At 40.5% G+C, this 21,844-nt stretch overlaps 1 protein-coding gene across 9 annotated transcripts in view; it reads left to right on the forward strand.

Moving 5' to 3' along the window:
• Window positions 1-21,844, forward strand: part of tiam1b (TIAM Rac1 associated GEF 1b) — a 176,207-nt gene that overhangs the window by 42,954 nt on the left and 111,409 nt on the right. For 7 of the 9 annotated variants that reach the window (XM_057838495.1, XM_057838501.1, XM_057838491.1 and 4 more), the window contains 2 exons: window positions 9,274-9,367; window positions 11,517-12,210. In XM_057838495.1, the coding sequence (XP_057694478.1) occupies window positions 11,524-12,210 (687 nt within the window). In that variant the 5' untranslated portion in view covers window positions 9,274-9,367; window positions 11,517-11,523. Of the gene's footprint in view, window positions 1-9,273; window positions 9,395-11,516; window positions 12,211-21,844 lie in introns of all 9 variants that reach the window. The other 2 variants (XM_057838496.1, XM_057838498.1) reach the window with 1 other exon arrangement.

The raw sequence follows: 21,844 nt of genomic DNA on the forward strand, positions 1-21,844 counted from the left end.
TTTTTTTATAAAGTAAACAATGCTGGCCACTTACAGTGGGGCAAATAAGTATTTAGTCAACCACTAAATGTGAAAGTTCTCCCACTTGAAAATATTAGAGAGGCCTGTAATTGTCAACATGGGTAAACCTCAACCATGAGAGACAGAATGTGGAAAAAACCCTCAGAAAATCACATTCATTTTTAAAGAATTTATTTGCAAATCATTGTGGAAAATAAGTATTTGGTCAATACCAAAGTTCATCTCGATACTTTGTTATGTACCTTTTGTTGGCAATAACGGAGGCCAAAAGTTTTCTGTAACTCTTCACTCACTTCACGCACTGTTGCTGGTATTTTGGCCCATTCGTCCATGCAGATGTCCCCTAGAGCAGTGATGTTTTGGGGCTGTCGTCGGGCAACTCGGACTTTCAACTCCCCCCACAGATTTTCTATGGGGTTGAGATCTGGAAACCGGCGAGGCCACTCCAGGACCTTGAAATGCTACTTACGAAGCCACTCCTTTGTTGCCCTGGCTGTGTGTCTGGGATCGTTGTCATGCTGAAAGACGAAGCCACGTCTCATCTTCAATGCCCTTGCCGATGGAAGGAGATTTTCACTCAGAATCTCTCGATACATGGCCCATCATTCTTTCCTTTCCACGGATCAGTTGTCCTGGTCCCTCTGCAGAAAAACAGACCAAAAGCATGATGTTTCCACCCCCATGCTTCACAGTTGGTATGGTGTTCTTCGAATGCAATTCAGTATTCTTTCTCCTCCAAACACGAGAACCTGTGTTTCTACCAAAGAGTTCTATTTTGGTTTCATCTGACCATAACACATTCTCCCAGTCCTCTTCTGGATCATCCAAATGCTCTCTAGCGAACCGCAGACGTGCCTGGACGTGTACTTTCGTCAGCAGGGGGGACACGTCTGGCAGTGCAGGATTTGAGTCCCTGGCGACGCATTGTGTTACTGATAGTAGCCTTTGTTACTGTTGTCCCAGCTCTCTGTAGGTCATTCACTAGGTCCCCCCATGTGGTTCTGGGATTTTTGCTCATCTTTCTTGTTATGATTTTGACGCCACGGGGTGAGATCTTGCATGGAGCCCCAGATCGAGGGAGATTATCAGTGGTCTCGTATGTCTTCATTTTTCTAATAATTGCTCCCACGGTTGAGTTCTTTACACCAAGCGTTTTACCTATTGCAGATTCAGTCTTCCCAGCCTGGTGCAGGTCTACAATTTTGTCTTTGGTGTCCTTCGACAGCTCTTTGGTTTTGGCCATAGTGGAGTTTGGAGTGTGACTGACTGAGGTTGTGGACAGGTGTCTTTGATACCGAAATTGAGTTAAAACAGGTGCCATTAATACAGGTAACGAGTGGAGCCTCGTTAGACCTCGTTAGAAGAAGTTGGACCTCTTTGACAGCCAGAAATCTTGCCTGTTTGTTGGTGACCAAATACTTATTTTCCACTCTAATTTGGAAATAAATTCTTTAAATATCAAACAATGTGATTTTCTGTTTTTTTCCACATTCTGTCTCTCATGGTTGAGGTTTACCCACGTTGACAATTGCAGGCCTCTCTAATCTTTTCAAGTAGGAGAACTTGCACAATTGGTGGTTGACTAAATACTTATTTGCCCCACTGTACCTCAGCCCCAGGACACCTGGGCAGCACCATACAGCTGTCGTTGTGGAAGCTGCTGTAGACGTTCTTCCAAAAGTGCACGGGGTCAGAGGAGACGAAGATTTGCTTTTTGCCATCAGCGTAGGGGTTGGTGTAGGACTATGATGTTTCCCTGAAAGTTATTAGATTTAAATATTACATCAAATAAAACACATAAAAGCTGATTATTTTTTAATATGGACGCAGAAAAGTCTAAAATAAAATCTAGAGATACAAAATCCAACATGGCTGACGTAGCAAAACAATGAGCTTTTTCTGTTGAAAATTCTTGTGAACAAATGCTTACCCCTGAATTCCTGATAGATATGGATGTAAAACAGTCAAGTAATTTTGATGTCTATGTATGGGCATTAAGCGCCGTCAAAGGCAGCCAAGGAGTAAATAGCCCATACTTTGACACTGATAAAATCATCTTTTTAAGCTAGTTATGACTTCATTTGAATGTCAATGCACTGCACTTTGATGGGAAAGTCGCCCCTTCCAACGTGGCCGCCCTGAATTTTGGATCATTCCTTGTTTATTTTAGGCTATGTCCAGGTCATTCCTTATTCTTTGGTCACTTGGTGTTGATTTTGGAGCATTCCTGGGTCACTTCCTGCATACTTTGGCACATTTCAGGGTAATTTCCTGTGGATATTGGGTCACTTCCTGATGATTTTAGGCCATGTCCAGATCATATCTTGTGCTTTGGTCACTTCCTGTTGATTTTGGAGCATTCCCGGGTCACTTCCTGTACATTTTAGTGCATTTCAGGGTCAATACCTGTGGATATTGGGTCACTTGCTATTGATTTTAAGCCATGTCCAGGTCTTTTCTTGTCACTGGTCACTTCCTATTGATTTTGAGGCATTACGGATCACTTTCTGTTGACCTGCCCTAAAAGAGTATTCATAACTCGAAGTCGGAAGCCAACTTATCAAAATGTAACGAGGTGTGATGGTAGCAAAAAGCAATGGTGAAACTATTAAATCACCGAATCCTTTACGACCAAGTCACTCTGTGAACATCCGGGACGATGACGCGTCATCGCTCTATTTATTTGCCGCAAATTTTTTCTCCAAACGACAGTGAAATACCTTGCGTGGCTGCCGCACATCCCCGCTGTCATCCCTAAAAAATGCACCGCCATTGTTATTAAAGAACACCCTGTATTTAACAAATGCTCAAGCCTGTCAGAACATGAAGCTTGCCCGCTTCCTCCGATTCGGAATGGGGTCAAAGGATGTCAAAATGTCATTTGACGGAAAGACTGAGCATGCACTGAATGAACACTCGTTGATGGATTGGACTTGTAGCGTACGATAGCTGCATCACTTCAACTGCCTATCTTATATCTCCTACATCTGGGCAGTGTACAGTGGTATGAAAAAGTATCTAAACCTCTAGGAATTTCTCACATTTCCACATAAAATCACTGTCAAACGTGATCTGATCTTTGTCAAAATCACACAGATGAAATAACAGGGTCAGCTTTAAGTAAAACCACCGAAACATTTGTAGGTTTTCATATTTAAATGAGGAAAGTATGCGAACAATGACCGAAGGGGGAAAAACAAGTAGGTGAACTTTCATTTAATATTTTGTGGCCACCCCCTTTGGCAGCAATAATTTCAACCAGATGCTACCTGTAGCTGCAGATCAGTCTAGCACATCGACCAGGACTAATCTTGGCCCATTCCTCTCTAAAAACTGCTGTAGTTCAGTCAAATGCCTAATGTCTGGGATGAACTGCTGTCTTTAGGTCATGTCACAGCGTGTTCAAGTCTGGACTTTGTGTATTTTGTTCTTCTGAAACAATTCTGAAGTTGATTGACTTCTGTCTTTTGGATCATTGTCTTGTTGCAGCATCCATCTTATTTTTAGCTTCAACTGTCTGACAGGGTTTCCTGCAAAACTTTTGAATTCACTCCTCCATTAACGATTGCAAGTTGTCCAGGCCCCGAAGCAGCAAAACAGACCCAATTACGTCGGTCATCGTGAAGAATTTCGGTAACGTTAAATTTTCGGTATACCGCCCGGCTTTAAGTCAGACCACTAAAACATTTAGTGCTTTCCTAGGAATATACCTAAATACATATTACTTTCAATGTCACGACGATGACGATGATACAGTGGTATGAAAAAGTATCTGAACTTTTTTAAATTTCTCACATTTCTGCATAAAATCACCATCAAATGTGATCTGATCTTTGTCAAAATCACACAGATGAAAAAATAGTGTCTGCTCTAACCCTCATTTTGGCAGCAATAACAGCTTCCTGTAGCTGTAGATCATTCTGGCACATCGATCTTGGCCCATTGTTCTCTACAAAACTGCTGTCAGATTCCTGGGATGTCTGGCATGAATCGCTGTCTTTAGGTCATGCCACAGCATCTCAATGGGATTCAAGTCTGGACTTTGACTTAGCCATTCCATAATGTGCATTTTGTTCTTTGGAAGTTGCTTTACTTCTGTCTTTTGGATCATTGTCTTGTTGCAGCATCCATCCTCATTTTAGCTTCAACTGTCTGACAGACGGCCTCACGTTTTCCTGCAAAACTTTTGAATTCATTCAAAAAAACATGATCGGAACAACCCTAGTTGTAATGGTTTATTTTGAAAGTTTTTGCATTTAGTTTCATTGATTAGAGTGAATACACTGCCCTCTGGTCTGCCTCTTATCACATGGCTTAATCCAACTGCTCCCTGGTAAGACCAACGTAAGCTTTTTGTTTTTGTTTGAGCTAATGTTTTTTAATCCATTCATAATTTAGTTATAGTATTTAGTAGAGCTGGGAATCTTTGGGCACCTAACGATTCGATTACGATTCAGAGGCTCCGATTCTATTATAAAACGATTATTAATGCACCCCCTCCTTTTTTTTTTTTTTTTTTTTAAATGTTTTGTACATTAGTTCCAAAATTGTTCAAAAATACTCTCAGGCTAAACCAAACTACTATTTCAGTATCAAGTTAACATATAGCAGTAAACAATTATACAAAAATAACAGTAATTAAACAACTCCAGTCCCCGTTCTGTGTCAGCAGCTTTAAACTACTTTCAATTCATTTAATGTTATGAATCAACCTTTAAAGTTGTTAAAATTGCTCCCGTTATTCCATAATTTCCCTTTTGTCTACTTTCGACTTGTGAAAGTTTTAAAACTATTTTAAAGATCGATTCAAGCCAATATTTTACTGATTTAGGAGTATTTTGGATAAAAAGTTAATTAGGTTCGTTTGGAAGGTTCGCTACAACAGCCTTGCAGGGAAGATGGCGGCCGTTTACTAACGCCCGCATCTAGCTTTTTGTAGGTGTGCTGCTAACGCTACTGAATCTATAATGCATCTAGTCCTATATAAATGATATCTACCTCGACATTATGTGGATTTACTTTGTAGCAGCTTTTCGGCAGCAGTCAGGTATGTTGTTGTGTTTTTTTTTATCTCGCGGCATGAGTTGAGCTAGAGCCGTGAGTTGAGCATTGGCATTACCCGAGGGGCCGGGTAATGAGAAGCATGATGTTTAGCTACTCTCGCTCTGTTCCTCATTGACCGCGCGGCGCGCTGAGTGTGTTGTACTTCCGCTTTACTTGGCATATTTCAATAATCAGAATTTGGATGTTTGTGAATCGTTCTGAAATCTTCCACGGCCGAATCGCGAGTAATCTAAGAATCGGAAATTTTGCACATCTCTAGTATTTAGCCGTTTTTGTGGGAATATGTGTCTGAACCATTTGTTAGGAGCATTGTTAAAAAAATAAATAAATAAATAAAAATTTTAGCATTTTATAGCATTTAAGCTAGCTGACTTTTTCTATGTACATAGATCCTCATTTAAAAAAAAAAAAGTACCATTTGAGGCTCAGCTCAGGTATTTTAATTTTTCATGTTCCTTATCCGATTACTCGATTATTCAAACTAACTAGTCCATCGATTAATCGACTACTAAAATATTCGATAGCTGCAGCCCTAGTTCACTTACCTATTTCCCCCCTTCTGTCATTGTTTGCATACTTTTCTCGCTAAAATATGAAAACCTATAAATGTTTGGGTGATTTTAGCTAAAGCAGACATTGTTTTTTCATCTGTGTGATTTTGACAAAGATCAGATCACGTTTGACAGTGATTTTATGTAGAAATGTGAGAAATTCCTAGAGGTTTAGATACTTTTTCATACCACTGTACACTGCCCAGATATAGGAGATATAAGAGAGGCAGTTGAAGTGATGCAGCTATTGTACGCTACAAGTCCAATCCATTTGACAAAGATCCGATCACATTTGATGGTGATTTTATGCAAAAATATGAGAAATTCCAAAATGTTCAGATACTTTTTCATACCATTGTAACATAAAACAGAACAGTACACTTCTGGTTACCAGTCCCAAGTGACCATGATTCAATCGGACAATGCTGGACGAATGGCATGCTGTCAAAAAAAAAAAAAAAAAAAAAAGCGGAATTTTGCCGGGATGGTTTTAAACCGGTCACTTCTGAGACGACCGAATGAACGCACGTCTCAATATCTAACAAAGCTCCAGTGAGTTTTGCAGGAAAATGATCTCTTTGGCGACATGTGTCCAGCACGGCGTCAATCTCGTCTCGGCATGCTCGGCATTCCGCACCTTTCCCGCCATCCCCCAACAAGCACATATGCGCGCGACGGCTTTACGATGACAGATTGCCGATTGAAGGTACGCTAAGGACTGTTAGCGAAGCCCCATCTGGTGGCGGCGACACAGGGGTCTCGCGAACGGGAGTATTATTGACTGAAATGAGAGATTTGTGGGGACAAATGGCAGATCAACCACGTCAAAAAAAGGTGTCACGCTTGCGTGGGAATGCCAACTGTTCCAAAATCCCACATTAGTAGATACAGTGGTATGAAAAAGTATCTGAACCTTTTGGAATTTCTCACATTTCTGCATAAAATCACCATCAAATGTGATTTGATCTTTGTCAAAATCACACAGATGTAAAAACAGTGCCTGCTTTAACTAAAATCACCCAAACATTTAAAAATATTATAAATATTAAAAATAATATAAATATTAAATGTGATGGTTCACTTATTTTTTCCCCCTTCTGTCGTTGTTTGCATACTATCCTCATTCAAATATGAAAACCTGTAAATGTGTGGGTAGTTTTAATTATAGCAGACGTTATTTTTTCATCTGTGTGATTTTGACAAGGATCAGATCACATTTTACGCTGATTTGATGCAGAAATGTAAGGAATTCCAAAAGGTTCAGATACTTTTTCATACCACCGTAAGCTAGCGGACTTTTGCTATGTTAGTTAGCCAATTGTTCTTTTGTTGTACTTAGATCGTCATTGAGTTATTTTTTTTTTTAACCGTTTGAGGCTCGGCTCAAATATTTTAATTTTTTATGTTCCTTATCCGATTTACCCGATTATTCAAACTAACTAGTCCATGGATTAATCAACTACTAAAATAATCGATAGCTGCAGCGCTATTGCGTATCGAACTGCTTTCTTTCCAGACGATATGGGGCTGCCAAAAAATCCTCTCCCTAACAGCAGATGGCGCTTTTCAGTATTCGAAACGCATTAAGACACATCAAAACTGAAAGTTACACTCCTTTTTTATCGATCTGCTCCATGCGAGACGGGAGTGTCAGTTTTGGGTGAAGATTATTTAACACTGCCAGGAAAAAGAAAAAAATAGAGAGACAAAATTGAAACTGGACAACATTTACTTGTTTTGGCCTTCCTGCCTAGGCTCAAATAGTGAAAACTCGTAATTAGGGGCCACCTGAGAACATTTGTAGCTGTCAGTCATGAAGAGATGAGTTGGCAGTTTTTTGCTCATCCTTGGTCCCTTGCTGAATGTCAGAGCCAATGAGCTAAGGAAAAATAACGTCCGTCTGTCCGTCCTTGGGCGTCAAACGTTGAACGCCACAGCCGGCGAGAGTTGATGAGCGAGCAAAATAAAGGGAAAGGGCGCAAGGAAAGGGAAGGGGAAAAAAACGGGGTCAGCTGTAGTTTACATAACGCCCCCCTCTACTGGCGAGTGCATGCGGCAATCAGCGGAGGGTCAGGCTACCACTCTTCCCGCCCCCACCGTTACTAAGCGGCCCGTCCTCACATAATAGACAGGGGTGTCAAATCGACAGCACGGGGGCCACGTCCTGCCCACCGTGTCATTTACTGTGGCCAAAGTAAATCACACACATCCACTTCTATGCCCCCCCCCCCCCGAAAAAAGACAAAAATCCATACACCAGAAATCAAGTCTTATTTACACCTTTTGTCTTTTTCTACGGAGCCCCTAAATGGACATTCAGAGAGATAAAACACATTTAAGCAATCTGGTGCGCACCAGAAACTATCTGGTAAACATTAGCATTATATAGCCTTTAAGTTAGCTGACTTTTGCTTTGCAAGTTAGCCGATTGTTGTATTGTATAATCGTTGCTAGCTTAAATGCTATGTAATGCTAATCTTTACAACAGTTGGCTAACCTACATAGCAAAAGTCTGTTAGCTTAAATGCTATATAATGCTAATGTTTAAAACTATTGGCTAACAGCTTGCATAGCAAAAGTTCCCTAGCTTAAATGCTTATAATGCTAATGTTTACAACAATTAGTTAACTTACATAGCAAAAGTCTTTTAGCTTAAATGCTATATAATGCTACTGTTTACAACAATTGGCTAACTTGCATAGCACAAGTTCCCTATCTTAAATGCTCTATAATGCTAATGTTTACAACAATTGGCTAACTTGCATAGCAAAAGTCCACTCGCTTAAATGCTATCTAATACTAATGTTTACAAAAATTGGCGAACAATTGGCGAACTTGTATAGTAAGCGTCTGCTAGCTTACATGCTATACAATGCCAATGTTTACAACAATTGGCTAGCATTCTATAGTAAAAGTTCCCTAGCTTAAATGCTATATAATGCTAATCTATACAACAATTGGCTAACTTGCATAGCAAAAAGTCCGCTAGGTTAAATACTATATAATGCTAATATTTACAACAATTTGCTAACTTGCATAGATAAAGTCCGCTAGCTTAAATGCTATATAATGCTAACGTTTACATCAATTGGCGAACTTGTATAGTAAGCGTCTGCTAGCTTAAATGCTATATAATGCTAATGTTTACAACAATTGGCTACCTTGCATAGCAAAAGTCGGCTAGCTGAAATGCTATACAATGCTAATATTTACAACAATTGGCTAACTTGCATAGCAAAAAGTCCGCTAGCTTAAATGCTATATAATGATAATATTTACAATAATTTGCTAACTTGCATAGCAAAATTCAGCTAGCTTAAATGCTATATAATGCTAATGTTTACAACAATTGGCTAACTGGCATAGCAAAAGTTGGCTAGCTTAAATGCTATATAATGCTAATGTTTACAACAATTGGCTAAATTGCATAGCAAAAGTCCGCTATCTTAAATGCTCGATAATGCTAATGTTTACCAGATTGTTTCTGGTGCGCACCAGATTGCTTCAATTTATTTCATTTCTGTCAAAGTCTCTTTTGGGGCCCCTTATTTTTTTAAAGGCTGGATATGACATATTTTTTCAGCCATACAGCATTATTCCAATAGCTGTGACACTCTGTTGTATCTTCTCTTTACAGAATGATAGATTTGAACAAGAGCTGAAGATCCAGACTGGTGTTAAGTTCCACCGCGGATGAGCGACATGTCGGAGATGTGGCGTCGACCCTGCAGGTAGGGGTGTGACAAGATATCAGAACGGTGATTTTCTTCAAGTTTTTCCACATCCAAAAGTAGCCATTTCGGTCTACATTTGTCATGCGTTTTCACCTTAAAAGGCATGCACAACGGCAGTACACACGCATACTGGATAGTTTATGTACTGCTACTAGGCTACTACAAAGACAGTGTCTATTTCACCAACAGTGTGTGTTGGACTTTTGGTATTGGAAATAAAAGCAGCTGTGTCACTTCGGGGTCACTTCCATCATAATGCTCGTTATAAGGAAGACGCATGACCAGGGGTTGCGTTAACCGAATATTTTCGTTGACCGTTTTTTTTAAAACGGTGAAGGAAAAAACTGAAGTCCATCTTTCATTTTGACAGGTTGCAATTCACACCCCAGACCACAGGGTGGCGGGTGAGCATATTAATTAGCTATTGTCTCTCTTGATGCATGACGTCGTTGGCTTTACTCGGAAAAATGTCAAGGAAACTGAGTGTCCGAAGTTTCTTCAAAAAGCCCCAAAACGACGACGGTCTTGATAAAAGAGGGACTGATGCAGTGGAGGATGAAGGATGACAACGAATCAAGTGAATCGCCGGTTCACTCCTCACTTCGGCGAGCAGTTGAAAACGCCGCCAATTACCAAGAAGGGCAGAATTGGTAACACGGTGAAAGCGGCATAAAGCCAAAAAAGCGGACCAGACTAGCCAGAGCCTGAAATTATTTCAAGGAAAATATGGAGGGTGCCACCACTGTGTGTTCTCTTTTTGCTAAGCTGAGCTCGCATACCACGGTAGCACGTCGGCTATGAGCGAACACTTGACGCGCTGTCACCCAGGTGTATTTCGGAAGACAACAGGAAACAACAAGCTAGTGGATTGTAAGTCCATACAACTTTCTAACGATTTTTAAAAAAAATTGAAGTTTCCTTTATGTGCGTCGTATCAACGTGCATTTTTATTTAATAATAATAATAAACATTTAAAAAAAAAAAAAAAAAAAAATATATATATATATATATATATATATAAAATGGAATTATATAATATTTAGGGCTGTCAAAATTATCGCGTTAAGGCGCGGTAATTAATTTTTTAAATTAATCATGTTAAAATATTTGACGCAATTAACGCACATGTCCCGCACTGTCCCATGTCAGACAGTATTCTGCCTTTTGGTAAGTTTTACAGCAAGGTTTTTTGTGCTGTCTAACAGCGAACTCTTGTGGTCACTTTGCGACATGGTTTATTGCTTTCTTGCCAGTTCAATATGGCTGCATGACGTCTCGGGCTGACGCCTACGTTGTAATGTTGTGCTTATATGATCCTTGGACAAGATTTGTCCGTAAGTATGGTTGTTGTAAAGAATGTACATATTATGTTAGTAAGCGAAATGTTATATTTTTTGTATGAGACGCTTTTTGTTTATGTTTAGTGAACCTGTATATCGTGCTAAGCTAACGTTGTTGCTAATGCAATGCTTGTGTACTTTTTTTTGGTAGTTTTACTACGGTCTAAAGAGAACAATGGTTTGAGGCTATTTTATTGATAAATCAGATGAAAAAGGAAGAAGTCTGATTATTAAGGCGTCGTTCACTAGCTGTCTAGCTTTGGAAAAAGTAGACGCTTTGGAGTGAGGACAGCATAGACAGATTTAAATGACAGTAGAGTGAAATGCCCACTATACAGTCCTTATATACCGAATGTTGAATGTATATATCCATCTTGTGTCTTATCTTTCCATTCCAACAATTTATTTGACAGAATATATATATAATTTACAGAAAAATATGGCATATTTTATAGATGGTTTGAATTGCGATTAATTACAATTAATTAATTGGGGGGGGGGGGGGGGTATATATGTCCTGTATATACATAATATAACAAAAATATATATGGAAACACAACACTGGCCTGCTTACTGCAATCCATGACTGCACCAATGTTAGTTACTCTATATTATAAAGTATTATTGTATTATTGTGTATATACATATAGTGACTGCATCAAGATATAGTCATTTTAAAAATTTAAGTGAGGGGTAAAAATACTGTAGATTATGACCGGATTTTTATGACCCTGTCAGTCAAAATGACAATGAAAAAGTCTAGCGCAACCTCTGCGCATGACTGAAAACTTGTTGATGTTTTTCAGCCGCTGAATGATGGGAAATGCTGAGAGCCAGCACGGAGATGTGGCCTTCCCGGGGACGGAGCGCGGCTATTTGTCACGGAAGCGCACGTCGCGTTCTCTCCGCATCCCAGACAGGCGACCGCGGCTCACCTCGTCGGGGAAGACGGAGCACAGGAACTCGGAGACCAGCACGCGCTCCAGCAGTACTCCCAGCATCCCGCGCTCCCTGGCCGAAAATGCCACGGAGCCCTTCGACGAGGGCGACGTCCCGCCCCGTTTCGGTAGCCCCGTTTGGGTGGACCGCGTGGCCATGAACCTGCGGCCGGCATCCTTCGGCCGCGACCCGGAAGAGATCGGCGGCTCGGGCAAGAAACGCTCCAAGTCGGCGGATACGTGGCGAGACGACAGTCCGGATTTCTCTCTGTCGGACGTGAGTCGAGACCACGCGACCAGCGCGGAGGAGATGGCAAGCCCTGGCGCCGAACGCGACTCTGAAGACGAGGGCCCGCCGCGCTCCGCCGCCGCGGACTCCTTAGACCGGGTCTACGGTCGCGAAGGCAAAGGGGTCGGCGGAGACGAGAAGATGTTCTCCGAGGAGGACTGTAACGCGTACGGCGCCTTCACGCTGCCGTGCAGACGCTCGCATTGCCTCTCGGAAGGACCGCGGGCCATCACGGGGGCCGGCTTGCGGGGCAGGAGGGCGCAGACCATCCAGGTGAGCTCTTCCTTTTCTACGGTATTGGCCCGAATATAAGACGGCCCTGATGATAAGACGACCCCCTCATTTTCAAGTCTCAAGTTTGAAAAAAAGACTTTTTGAACATCAAATTAATTTTTATACTGAAAATAATTACAGTCCATCTGAAACAACATCCCTCATTCAAATCTTAATATCTGAACATTTAAATATGTAAACTAAAGTGCTATCACATTCGGAAATGAATGGCTTCTGGTTTTTGAAATGTAAATAAACCAATCTATTGCGATAAAACAACAATATTGCAATAACTGCATTAACTATCAAAGTGAAGTCTAACTGTAATTGTAGTCTTGAAACAAATCTGAATAAGGAAACACATTGCAATAAAATTAGGGCTGTCAAAATTATCGCTTTAACGGGCAGTAATCAATTTTTTCAATTAATCACGTTAAAATATTTGACGCAATTAACGCACATGCCCCGCTCAAACAGATTAAAATGACAGCACAGTGCAATGTCCACTTGTTACTTGTGTTTTTTGGAGTTTTGTCGCCTTCTGCTGGCGCTTGGGTGCGACTGATTTTATGGGCTTCAGCACCCATGAGCATTGTGTAATTATTGACATCAACAATGGCGGGCTACTAGTTTATTTATTGATTGAAAATTTTACAAATTTTATTAAAACGAAAACATTAAGAGGGGTTTTAATATAAAATTTCAATAACTTGTACTAACATTTCTCTTTTAAGAACTACAAGTCTTTCTATCCATGGATCGCTTCAACAGGATGTTAATAATGTTAATGCCATCTTGTTGATTTATTGTTGTAATAAACAAATACAGTACTTATGTACCGTACGTATGTTGAATGGATATATCCGTTTTGTGTCTTACGTTTCCATTCCAACAATAAATTACAGAAAAATATGGCATATTTTATAACTATCAAAGTGAAGTCCAACTGTAGTTGTAGTCTTGAAACAAATCTGAATAAGGAAACACATTGCAATAAAATTAGGGCTGTCAAAATTATCGCTTTAACGGGCAGTAATCAATTTTTTCAATTATGTTAAAATATTTGACGTAATTAACGCACATGCCCCTCTCAAACAGATTAAAATGACAGGACAGTGAAATGTGTACTTGTTGTGTTTTACGGAGTTTTGTCACCCTCTGCTGGCGCTTGGGTGTGACTGATTTTATAGGCTTCAGCACCCATGAGCATTGTGTAAGGAATTATTGACATCAACAATGGCGGGCTCCTAGTTTAGTTTTTGATTGAAAATTTTACAAATTTTATTAAAAAGAGAATATTAAGAGGGGTTTTAATATAAAATTTCTATAACTTGTACTAACATTTATCTTTTAAGAACTACAAGTCTTTCTATCAATGGATCGCTTTTACAGAATGTTAATGTTAATGCCATCTTGTTGATTCATTGTTGTAATAAACAAATACAGTACTTATGTACCGTATGTTGAATGTATATATCCGTTTTGTGTCTTACATTTCCATTCCAACAATAAATTACAGAAAAATATGGCATATTTTATAGATGGTTTGAATTGCTGTTAATCAGGAATAATTAATTTTTAAGCTGTAATTAACCCGATTAAAAATTTTAATCGTTTGACAGCCTTAAGTAGAATAATGCAAACTGGTTAAACTTGAGAGGAGCTGACATCTGTCATGACAGAACATCGCTTCAATGATATCTGGCGCCATCTAGCGTCGTGAATGGGTATAATGTCTAGATCGCAAATTTAAGACGACCCCCTCTTTTTCAGTCTTATTTCAATGCAAAAAACACCGTCTTATATTCGGGCCAATACGGTATTTTGATGTGCTAATGATACAAAAACACAATAGACCGGAAAATTCCATTTCTGGAGAAACGCATGGGGATGCCTCACTCTCTTGTGACTCAATTACAATTCATTTGCGGCATTCTTTTACCTATAAACTTATTGCCGATGTTTGACCAGGAGAGAGCGAATTCACATTCCTCCGAGTCAAAATGTATTGGATGTCTACCCAAAGTATTGTGTCCTGGTGTTTCGTTAGGAGTAACGAGTAGACGGATAGCAAACAAGAAAGAGGAGGGAAAAAAGGACTAATTATACTTCCAGTGCGTTTTTACTGGAGTTCCTTTGCACAGAATTTCCTCTTACTATCTTCCGTCTTTGTAGAACTGTGACACACAAAAGATACATAGCATGTCAATAAACAGAAATGGAAAATCAAGTGGGTCGGGAATGCTCCGAAAATGATCAGAAATTGACCCAAACTTTAAAAAGTGAACAGTAAGTGGTACAAAACCAACAGGAAGTGACCCCATAATGAACAGAAAGTGACTAATATACACAAAGTGACCAGGAAATACTCCAAAATCAACAGGAAGTGCCACAAAATCTACTGGAACTGACCTGGAAATGCACTAAATACATCAGAGAGTGACCCAAACTGAAGTGACCCATAAGCAGTGTTGTTAATTTTACTTTAAAAAAGTAATTAATTACAGTTACAAATTACTTCTCCCAAAAAGTAATTGTGTTACTAACTCAGTTACTTGAATGTAAGAGTAATTAGTTACTTGGCAAAGTAACTAGTGATTTTTTTTTTTTTCCCCCTACCAAAAAAAAAAAAAAAAAAAAGCTCACACAATGTGAAGCTTAAAGGGTTTGGGGGACAATTGGCCCTAGCCCAATTCTTTACCCTCCACTTAACTAGACACAAGGATATTGCGATAACTAGCTAGTAACCTTTGCTATGTGTGGAAGTTATTTAAAGTTGTGAATCAATGGTTAAAGTTGTTAAAATTGCTCCCGTTATTGCATTAGTTCCCTTCTGTCTACTTTAAACATGTGTAAGTTTTAAAACTGTTTCATCATTTAAAGATAGATTTAAGTTAAGATTTTGCCGATTTAGGAGCATTTTAGATTTTAAAAAATTACTTAGGTTCGCTAGGAAGGACCTCTACATCAGGGCCTTCCTGAGAGGTCTACTGCTTTAAGATGGCGGCTGTTTACTAACGCATGTAGTCCTTAAAACATGTTGGCAATGCAGCAGTGTCTGTTATTTGCATCTAGTTCTATAATATGATATCTACCGTGTCATGTGGGCATAGTTTGTCGGCTATGGCTACAGTCAGGTATTATTGGAGCCACCTAGCATCGCGGTTGCAACGGCGTCTTCCCCACTCCTGCTCTGCTCTCGTCCCCGTATGTCCGTTTCTCTCAGACTTTTTTTTATTCAACCAACTTAGTACCGCATAGTAACGCACGCCTTTCCCGCCTCAGTAACGGTAACGGTGTTGCCAAGATGAGAAAAGTAATTAATTAGATTACTCATTACTGAAAAAAATAACGCCGTTAGTAACGCCGTTACGAACAACACTGCCCATAAGTACCCCAAAACTGACAGGAAGTGCCACAAAACCAATGGCAAGTGACTCTGAAATGCTCCAAAATGACTGATATACAGGAACTAACCTGGAAGTACAGGAAGTGATCAGGAAATACTTAAAAATCAACAATAAGTGTCTTTAAATCTACAGGAAGTGACCCAGAAATGTCCCCAAATCACCAGAAAGTGACACAAACTTAACAAAATGTGACCCGTAATTGCCACAAAACCAACAGGAAGTGTACCCGAAATGCATCAAAATGAGCCGGAAGAGACTAATGTAAAGGAAGTGACCTGGAAATTCTCTAAAATCAACAAGAAGTGTCCCAAAATGACCAGGAAGTGACCCGAGAATGCCCCATGATCACCAGAAAGTCACCAAAACTTAACAAAAAGTGACTTATAAGTGCCCCAAAACCAACAGGAAGTGACAATGGAAAAGCCCCAAAATGAACAGGGAGTCACCAATGTACAGGAAGTCACCTGGAAATACACTGAAATCAACAGGAAGTGAACCCAAATCAACAGGAAGCGACTTGGGAATGCTAAAAAATTACTAGAAAGTGACCCAAACCTAACAAAAAGTGACCTGTAAGTGCCCCACAACCAACAGGAAGTGACCTGGATATACCCCAAAATGAACAGAAAGTGACAATTTTACAGGAAGTGACCAGGAAAACACTTTGCAATCAACAGAAAGTGAACCAAAACCTACAGGAAGTGTCACGAGAATGGCCCAAAATCACCAGAACCTCAACCATGAAAGACAGAATGTGGAAAAAAAAAAAAAAAAGAAAGAAAATCACATTGTTTGATTTTTAAGAGTTTATTTCCAAATTAGAGTGGAAAATAAGTATTTGGTCACCTACAAACAAGCAAGTTTTCTGGCTGTCAAAGAGGTCTAACTTCTTCTAACGAAGTCTAACGAGGCTCCACTCGTTACCTGTATGAATGGCACCTGTTTTAACATATTATCGGTATAAAAGACATGTGTCCACAACCTCAGTCAGTCACACTCCAAACTCCACTCTGGCTAAGACCAAAGAGCTGTCAAAGGACACCAGAGACAAAATGGTAGACCTGCACCAGGCTGGGAAGACTGAATCTGCAATAGGTAAAACGCTTGGTGTAAAGCAGACATGTCCAAAGTCCGGCCCGGGGGCCAAATGCGGCTCGTGGTCGGATTTCATCCGGCCCCCAGCCTCTGTCATAAAATCAATAACGTCTGGCCCGCACACAGACTTAATAAATTGATCAGTACTGCTACCATCATATGAAGTAGCTTACACACTAAATGCTGCTCCTCATTTACCCACTAAAAGGCAGCAGCAGCACTCTAAGTAACATTACCCTATGTGACCCTTAACTCCCAATTTTCTAAAATGGTGACAATCAACATAAAAAAGAAAGTTGACTGCGACGACCGACGCTTCAGGGATAGTTGGAAATTGCACTATTTCTTCACTAAAATACGCAACGACTGTGTCTGCCCAATTTGCAAAGAGACAGTCGCTGTTTTTAAAGAGTTCAATATGAGGCGATATTACCAAACAAGACACGCTGACATGTACGACAAGACTACAGGGTAGATACGTAGCGAGAAATTGAAGCAACTTGAAGCTAGTTTAATTTCACAGCAGCAGTATTTCGCAAAAGCCCGAGAGTCTAAAGAGAACGCCACAAAGGCTATTTGCAAAATTGTTGAAATTATTAATTAAAAAAAAAAAAAAAAAAGTAGTGCTGCAACGATTAATCAATTAACTCGAGTATTCAATTAGAAAAAAATATTCGAACTAAATTTTGTTGCTTCGAGTATTCGTTTAATTAAAGTGGCATTGTAATGGTTAATTTTAAAAGTGTTTGCATTTAATTTTACTGATGAGGGTGTATACAATGCCCTCTGCTCTGCCTCTTTTCACATGGCTGAATCCAACTGCTCCCTGTTAAGACCAACATAAGCTAAGCTTTTGTTTGAGCAAATGATTTTTAATGCATCCTTTATTTAGTTTGTAGGTAAATTTAGCCGTTTTTTGTGGGAATATGTGTCTGAACCACTTGTTAAGAGCATTGTAAAAAAAAAAAAAAAAAAAAAAACTTTAGCATTTTATAGCATTTAAGCTAGCAGACTTTTTCTATCCAAGTTAGCCAATTGTTCTTTTGTTGTACACAGATCCTCATTTAAAAAAAAAAATTATATCGTTTGAAGCTCAGCTCAGGTGTTTTAATTTTTCATGTTCCTTATCCGATTACTCGATTATTCGAACTAACTAGTCCATCGAATAATCGACTACTAAAATATTTGATAGCTGCAGCCCTATAATAAAGCAAATGTGACACACAGAACGGCTTGCTAAAATTTGCTTAAATATATTGTTCTACGTAAAGGACGTCAGCCAAGGTCGGCCCCCCACATTTTTGCCACACCAAATCTGGCCCCCTTTGCAAAAAGTTTGGACACCCCTGGTGTAAAGAAATCAACTGTGGGAGCAATTATTAGAAAATGGAAGACATACAAGACCATTGATATTCTCCCTCGATCTGGGGCTACATGCAAGATCTCACCCCGTGGCGTCAAAATGATAACAAGAACGGTGAGCAAAAATCCCAGAACCACACAGGGGGGACCTAGTGAATGACCTACAGAGAGCTGGGACCACAGCCACAAAGGCTACTATCAGTAACACAATGCGCAGCCAGGGACTGAAATCCTTGCCTGGCACAGCCAGACTATTCTGCCTGTATTTTTGAAACACTGTGAGAAATAGTCTGGGACCCAGCCCATTAACGGCCTCTCGAGCAAGGTACAAAATCAATCGTCCAGTCAGATTCGTTTATTTGCGTGACGTGTTCTTAACAAGTAACGTCACTCTTGCGCGCCGAAAGTCGTCTCCGCAACAACACAGATGGCGAACGGGAGAGCCGAGAATATGTTCCAATCTGCGGTAAAAGCAGTTTTAAGTTACCAAAAACACATCGAAACAACTCATTGACAACAGTCAACATGGCTCATGCTAGCCATGTTGAATATACTTCTCCATTCTCCGCTCACGCTAATTACTTGCCGCTTTAACAACGTCACGTTGGCCCGTCGCTGATTGGTCTACTCCGCTGTCTGTTTGCTGTGGCTTGCTCCGCCCTCGGAATTTGATTCGCTGGACGGTCGCCGGGCTCAATCGCTGGAACAGCGGTGAATCTAGTATACCAGGCAACTCAAATCCTGCACTGCCAGAGGTGTCCCCCTGCTGAAGAAAGTACACGTCCAGGCCCGTCTGCGGTTCGCTAGGGAGCATTTGGATGATCCAGAAGAGGACTTGGAGAATGTGTTATGGTCAGATGAAACCAAAATAGAACTTTTTGGTAGAAACACAGGTTCTCGTGTTTGGAGGAGAAAGAATACTGAATTGCATCCGAAGAACACCATACCCACTGTGAAGCATGGGGGTGGATACATCATGCTTTGGGGCTGTTTTTCCTGCAAAGGGACCAGGACGACTGATCTGTGTAAAGGAATGAATGAATTGGGCCATGTATCGAGAGATTTTGAGTAGGGCTGCAGCTATGGAATATTTTAGTAATCGATTGAAAATTCTATCGATTAATTGAGTAATCGGATAAAACAAATATATTTTTAGGTGAAGAGCAATTATAAATATACATGAGAAAACAAGACATTTCATCTAATCTTGAACCATTTTCAGTCAATCAATGTCTTTATTTTCAATGTATATTGTTGAAAATAGCCAACAATTCCATCTCAGATGTAACTAGAATAAAAAAGAGACTAGTTCACTGCTTTCACTCAAAAAACTTTTAGATTAAAAAAAAAAAAAATTATATCTATCTTACCTAAAAATGCCGTTACGCTTGATAACACACATCGCTTAAAAGTTAGGATTTTTTCCCCACGTGTTTCAATTGAATTTCTATTTGTGTCAAGCCATTTTTAAGTTGTAGTTAAGTTTTAAGTTAGTCTAAACTGTAAGTCCTGATAGGATTTTGAGTTTTTGCAGTATTCAAAATAAATGTATGACACAGGCTGTATTGGAGCACATTTGGGACCAGTGCTACTTGGTGTTTTATCCAGCAATGACTACTGAGCTAAAATTGATAGTTAGCATGATTACGTTTTTATTTTACACCCTCATCACTCCACAACGCTATGTTATGTTAAAGCCTGTATGTAAGACACGTTAGCCACGCTTCGACAGTGGTCATAATTAATAGAAACCTAGCCCTCCGCGGGGCTAACGTTACGTGAGTTTGTGATAGTAACGTTAATCTTATTTATTAGCGGTTAGCGCTCTTTATTAGCGCTCTACTGCTTTAAGATGGCGGCAGCTTTACTAACGCGGCCCAGACGCGGCCGAGTCTGTCATTGCGCATCTAGTTCAACATACATGTGATCTCTATGAGACGCATCACACGCTACCTGCTACCAACTAGCATCGTGCGGGCAAGTATTTAGCAACGTCGGCGTCGTGTGTAGCGGCTGTCTGCTGCAGTAACTTTTGTGGTTGCTGTGTTTTTTGCTTCGTCCGCTACGCACGTAACATCAGCGCGTTGTCCCGCATTAAAAGTAGTCCGAGCAAAACGTGATGCTTAGAGCTGTCAAAATAAACGAATACTCGAAGTGAATAAAATTACTCGGATCAGTTTTTAAACTCGAGTTACTCGAGTTGCTCGAGTATTCGTTTCAGCTCTAATTTTGAGTGAAAATCTCCTTCCATCAGCGATTGATCAGCATTGAAGATGAGACGTGGCTGGGTCTTTCAGCATGACGATGATCCCAAACACACAGCCAGGGCAACAAAGGAGTGGCTTCGTAAGAAGCATTTCAAGGTCCTGGAGTGGCCTAGCCAGTCTCAACCCCATAGAAAATCTGTGGAGGGAGTTGAAAGTCCGCGTTGCCCAAAGACCGCCCCAAAACACCGCTGCTCTAGAGGAGATCTGCATGGAGGAATGGGCCATAATACCAGCAACAGTGTATGAAAAGCTTGTGAAGAGTTACAGAAAACGTTTGGCCTCTGTTATTGCCAACAAAGTATTGAGATGAACTTTTGGTATTGACCAAATACTCGTACACCATGATTTGCAAATAAATTCTTTAAAAATCAAACAATGTAATTTTCAGGTTTTTTTCCCCACATTCTGTCTCTCATGGTTGAGGTTTACTCATGTTGACAATTACAGGCCTCTCTAATATTTCAAGTGGGAGAACTTGCACAATTAGTGGTTGACTAAATACTTATTTGCCTCACTGTATATCGTGGCATATTGTGATGTAAAATGGCCCGTATCGCAATGGGAGATTTTTTTTTTCCCTAATGGGGCTCAGCGGTAACGCAAACAACACCCCCCGCGATCCTTTTCATTGTGTCTGAGTGTTTCCTCCGCTGTATAAGCTGCACAATCAGATTAAGAGTCCAAGGAAAGCTCCTATTTTCCCCGCCGCTTGTTTTTCTGGGTTGAGAAAAGAGGCAGGCTGGCGCGGGTACCGAGCTTCGAGTCACTCCCCGTTTGAAACGCCGGGCGGGCCTTTTGTCATGCTAATGCTCAGAGGCCCGTGGAAGAGTGTCACAGTAAAAAATACTGCGCACGGTGGCCTCGGCACCGCCAGACCCCCGCCGGAGGGAGGCCCGCTTTGAAAGAATAGCGCTCCGGAGCGCACAATCGGCTCACGTGATTCAGGGGTGTCAAACTCATTTTTGTCGAGGGCCACCTCGTAGTTATGGTTTCCTTCGGCAGGAGGAAGACCATTGTGCCGCCCATTGAAATATTTGACTCGTTGGGCTGCAATTGACGGCACTAAACGTCCTGTCTATTTGGACTGGGTGAGGGGGCAGCCAATGAACAACAAAATTAACGGGAAATGACAAAAAATGTACAGGAAGTGACCCAAAATGTACAGGAAGCGACCCGGAAATGCCCCAAAATCATCAGAAAGTGACCCAAAAGTGCTGGGTGTGACCTGGAAATGCCCCAAAATGACATGGGACTCACTAATTCACATGAAAGCACCTGGAACTGCACTAAAATCAAACGGAAGTGAACCAAAATCGACAGGATGTGACTCGGGAATGCCCCAAAATGATCAAAGTGACACAAACTTAACAAAATGTGACCCGTAATTGCCACAAAACCAACAGGAAGTGTACCCGAAATGCATCAAAATGAGCCGGAAGAGACTAATGTAAAGGAAGTGACCTGGAAATTCTCTAAAATCAACAAGAAGTGTCCCAAAAT

The sequence above is a fragment of the Corythoichthys intestinalis genome, chromosome 6 (genome assembly GCF_030265065.1).
Source record: "Corythoichthys intestinalis isolate RoL2023-P3 chromosome 6, ASM3026506v1, whole genome shotgun sequence".
Classification (NCBI taxonomy): domain Eukaryota; kingdom Metazoa; phylum Chordata; class Actinopteri; order Syngnathiformes; family Syngnathidae; genus Corythoichthys; species Corythoichthys intestinalis.